This window comes from Echinops telfairi, unplaced genomic scaffold (assembly GCF_000313985.2).
Source record: "Echinops telfairi isolate 266 unplaced genomic scaffold, ASM31398v2 ScPeMD7_5;HRSCAF=22, whole genome shotgun sequence".
NCBI classification, from domain to species: domain Eukaryota; kingdom Metazoa; phylum Chordata; class Mammalia; order Afrosoricida; family Tenrecidae; genus Echinops; species Echinops telfairi.
Window position 1 is genome coordinate 12,127,294 of NW_022103901.1, and position 4,870 is coordinate 12,132,163.

The window sequence follows — 4,870 nt, forward strand, 5'->3', positions numbered from 1 at the left end:
CGACCACCGCTGGGCACGTGTACAGCGGGAGACTGGCAGGTGGCCCCTTACACCATACCTGTCTGGGAATGGTTGTTGGAGTCCCAAGGACCGATGAGGGCGTGACAAGCGCGTCACTGCAAGCTGGAGAATTTGCAAACACGGGTTGCACACAAGAGTGACCCCTGTGCTAGTGCCAGGAACTCGGAAGAAGTGAGGAGTAGCGGGAGACCAGTTGTGGCTAAGGCAGGCATGCGACTTTTTCAGTTGCACCCCCAGCTCAGGGCCTAGTCTGCCCTGGGACCAGCTCTGGGAGGGGGCGGGACCTCTAGGGACTGAAATCCTCTTGCTTCTCCCTTCGGGCCCAGGACTGCCCACTGCTCAGAGTTCTCCAGGACTAAATGTTTGGAGGATCCCTGAAAGAATGGTGAGGCCTGGGCTGGTGTCTCAGGCAGGGCTGCGCACTGGTTCATGCAAAGGCTTGGGAGCTGGGACAAATGTCGGGGTGCGGGTGGATCAGAGGGGAGCCAAAGGGACAGTGTCAAGAGCGGGCTGAGGCTGAAGCATGGCTCCCCAGGGGACTGTTGGGACCCGTTCCCCTTGCCAGTGCCCCCACCCCTACCACCCCGGCGAGGCCGAGCTGGTCCCTGCTCCCACATCTCCTTCTCCAGCTAGTCACCTCCGGCCCAGCCTGGCTCCTTGTGGGGCCTCTATATTTAGGGTGTTGGCAGTTCCCAGAAGGGGGTGGGTCAGGGCAAACTCCAAAATAGCCCCAGGCCCATCCCCAGGGCCACTGGGCATGGGAGGCAGCGTGTCACTGGTCACCACACTGATTCCAGCACCCAGCAAGAGGGACAGTGGGACGAAGCATCCCGCTGGGGGGAGGAGGCATCCCAGGGCTGGGGGGTCGACGGCACACTAGACGCGCTCATAGGGGTTGACCGCAAAATGGTCCCAGGGTCTGTGGTGGCAGCTGGGGGGTGGGGTGGGGCCAGGACCTGCCAGGGCCAGGGCAGTGCCATCACTAGGGTGAATGTGATCTTTCCCCCAGTGCAGAAGCTCGTCATCAGCACCACCACCCCACCTGCCGTCAGGATGCTGACAGAAAAAAAGGCTGGCACTCGCCACTGGGTGGAGAGGAGGGTCTCTCGCTTGGCCAATGGGAGAGGGGAGGAGCCTCAGGATGTTTGCTCCACCCCCTGAGGGGGGGCGTGGCTGAACAGGACAGGCCTTCACCCTAGAGAAGTGGAGACAGGTGGCCGCTGGGCCCACCAGGGTGGTTTGCTGGCTGGGTCTGCCCATGGGGGTTGGCCGTGGGTTACCGTACTGGGTGACATCAGCCCTGGTGATGCCACCCGAGTCGGCAGGCTCTGGGGCTGTTGGGGGCGCGGCCTGGAGCCGTGTTTGAGGCCTTTGAGGAATCAAATCTGTGGGTAGAAATGGTAGGGAAGCCGGTGGAAGCTTGGTGTGAGGCCAGCTTCCTCCTCAGAACTGACAGGCAAGATGGGCCCCCGTGGGTGTTTGGGGCACCCTAGTTTATTGGGCTTAATCATCTGGTTAATCTTCTGTTCTATGTCCTCATGTGTTGCGTGTGCCTGGGGTCTGAAAAGCTTGCATGTGGGCATTCAAGGCACCAGAATCGGCCTCTGTTTATCTGGGGCAACAAAGGAAGAAGGGGAGTCAGGGACAGGAGGGGTACACGGGATGTATGCTTAACTGCTTCTAAGAACAATAGCCTCCTTTGCCACAGCACCAGAACTGGATGGGACCTGACCACCATGACTGAATATTTTGATCACGTATTCTTTAGAAGACTCCTGATCAAGAGGGGGGAAAGGCAGAACAGAAACTTCAAATCCTCTTAGACTCTAGGCTTCCCAGAACCATGAAGGTTGAACAAACCCCCCGAAACTATGGCACTAAATCATCTTTCAGCCTTAAGCCAGAAATATTTCAAAAACCAAACAGCAGTCTCATTTCTCACTCACTGCTATCAAGTTGCTTCCGGGTCGTAGGACCATCCAGGGCAGAGCAGAACTGCCCCTGTGAGTTTCTCAGACTGAAACACTTCAGCGGGTAGAAAGCTCCCTCTTTCTTGTGGAGCCGCCAGCGGTTTCAGACTGTGGATCTCAGCCCAATACGTAACCACACGCACGAGCTCTTTTAAGAACCAGTTAAATGGGATCCAGTTGAGAGCAGCAGCCTAAGAGATCAGCCAGGAACCTTAGAGGCCCGCGCGTTGATGTCAAGGGGAAGGAACCACTCCGAAAAGGAGGGCAGGAATCCGTGCACAGCTCAAAGAAGCTAATTAATGTCACTGCACATGTAGCCGCCGTTGAGTGGGCGTGTGTTTTGCTGTGTATATGCTCAACAATGACAGCAACCACAAAGGGGGGCCATCCAAGGAAGGGGTGAGCTCCCTGTCCCCAGCAGTGTCCAGGCCGGGGCTGGAGGAGACACTGCCCTGCAGACAGCACTCAATGAAGGCCACCTGTGGTCTCCAAGCCCCTGCAGCCCCAGGAGCCAAATGCTTTGCATAGGATTTGCCAGGCCTGGTGTCCACTGAGCTTCACAGCAAGCTGGTGACCTCGGTCCAGCCAAACGGTGTGGCTCTGCACCCAGGCTTCTCGAAGGACCTGCTTGCTGTGTGATCTTGGCCTAACACCTTTAACATCCTGCATCCGGGTATCCCCAACTGTAAGTCGAGTCGTGGCTCCATTCTCCGGCTAATAAAAAGATTAAATGGGGGAGATCCTGGACTTCTCCTTCCTCCTCCTTTGGGCCAGGTGTTCTTCAGGGAGGCGGAATGTCAAGATGGATGAGTCACCGGCCCTGCCCTGGCATCAGGCAGGTGGGCCGGGAACAACTACTACCTAGAGGCAGCCTCTGGCCCCAGAGGACCCAACGGGCCGCCACAAAGCAGGGGCCACAAGTCCTTCTGAGGGCTCAGGCAAAGCTCCTAAGGGGAGATGTTCCCGACGGTGCTTGAAGGAGGAAGAGGAGTTTTCTGGAGAACTCAATAGGACAGTGATGGGGGCAGGCCTTAAGTAGATGCAAAGGCAGGTCTATGGAGGGCAGTAGGTGGGGCTGAGGGGGTTATTATCTATGGCCAGGGTTAAGGGTGGGTCCAGGTCTGAGCTGTGGAGTACACCAGGCTTGTTGGGAAAATTAGGGTCCTGGTGATGAGGGGAGGTGGCAAGGGCAGGTAGCAGGGGCAGATAAGGAAAGAGATAGATGCTAGAGGCAGGACCAACAAGATGTGGGCCCCATCCTGGGAGGAGGCACTCAGCCCGGGGTCCTTCAGCTGTAAAGAAACAAGCCTGGGTTGGGGGGGCAGGTCTCTTGGTTGCCAGGTAGGCATAGCCCACCAGCTCACCTCCCTGGGCTGGTGAGAGCCGGAAGCAAACGTGAGAGCCAGCTGCTGCTGGAATGGGGAGGGAGGCGACAGACGGAGGAGGGGCTGCTCCTCCCAGCTGCCATCAGCCAGGGAGGCCAAGATGACCTAGTTACTGGTGCCAGCCAGGGGGCTGCTTCTAGACCGCGCTTGGGGGCTGAGAGCCTTCTCTGAGCTCATCCACCTTCCCTCTCTAGAGACCCCACTCCTAGCTCCTGCCCCACCTCCTCCCGGCACAGAAACCCACCTTGCAACCACTCAGCCCTTCCCTCCCTCGTTGTCATGGCAACTGCTGAGCCTGACCTTGGCAAGGGGGAGGGGGGCCTTGAACTAGAACTGCAGGGAGCTCACCGAGGCAGGCAGAGAAGCAGCAAGAGAGTGAGAGGGATGCCCCAGCACACACACACACACACACACACACACACCAGCACAGCAGACTTTGGACCCTGTGTGGCCTCTTCCCCTCCAGCTGTGGCTGTGTGCACTTCTCCCATCTCGGAGAGCTTTCAGCCCTCCCTTTGCGGAAGGGAAAGCGGAGGCCTCGGGCACAGAGACCGGCCCAAGGCAGATGCAAGGCAACTGGTGGCAGACCCACAGTGGGAGCCTGGGTGAGGGAGCAGCTGAGGCTGGGAACGTTCTACAAGAGTGGGACGAGAGGACCCTGAAACCTCCCCTCATCTGGCAGAGGGTCTGGGAAAGCCCCAGATACTGGGCTGAGCCTTGGTTTCTCATCTGCAAAATGGGATGCTGAGAATAGCACTGGTGGGTGGGCACCAAAATTGGAGGGGTAGTTTGGTCACACTGAGGGCATAAAGAATGGCACTAGCCAGCGCCCCACACCACCACCGTTTTGCATGAGTCCTGGCCTCCTGACCTGTACTGCCTCCGCACCACACCTGCCCTGCCCTTCCCAAATGACCACACGAAGCCCGGTGCCAGACCCAGGGGAACTCGCGAGTGGCAGGTGTGTGGCAGGTGGTCAGTCTGGGGCACTGGGGTCTCTGAGCTACTAAGGAAGACCCCTAATTTCTAGGGGGTACCGCACCTCTCTCCAGCCACACCCCTAGCAGCCCTCAGGGTGTCTCCCCAGCATGTCTTCATGGCTCCCAGCTCCAAACCTATCAGAGCCCCGCTCACTCTCCATCTCGTAAGGATCCCCAGCCCCCTCCTCAGTCCTCAGCCTTCTGTGACATCCTTTCCCCCTGTGGTCACCTCCAGTTTGGTGCTCACCAGAAACCTCACTGTCCCCATTTTCCCTAAGAAGTTCCCACCGTGGCCATTCGCCGCTGCGCAACTTGCGGGGCGGCCTGTGAGAAACCTCCCCGGCCCCCAGAAAGGTCAGGCGTGAGTGGCGGCACCCCTTCCCGAAAAGTTGGGGTCCCCATCCCTGGCGGCGCTCACATGTCCTTGGCGGGCAGGTTCTTCCCCTCCACGATGCGGATGGACAGCGAGCTGCGCTTGGCCATCGCGGGGCCGCGTCGCAAGGTCCAGGCCAGG

General features: G+C 58.8%; 1 protein-coding gene across 2 annotated transcripts in view; it reads right to left on the reverse strand.

The window, feature by feature from the left end:
• Positions 1-4,839, reverse strand: part of RASA4B (RAS p21 protein activator 4B) — a 27,506-nt gene extending 22,667 nt beyond the window's left edge. For both annotated transcript variants that reach the window (XM_045285921.1, XM_045285920.1), the window contains exon 1: positions 4,775-4,839. In XM_045285921.1, coding sequence (XP_045141856.1) covers positions 4,775-4,839 — 65 coding nt within the window. The remainder of the gene's footprint in view (positions 1-4,774) is intronic.
• Positions 4,840-4,870: the final 31 nt, after the last annotated feature.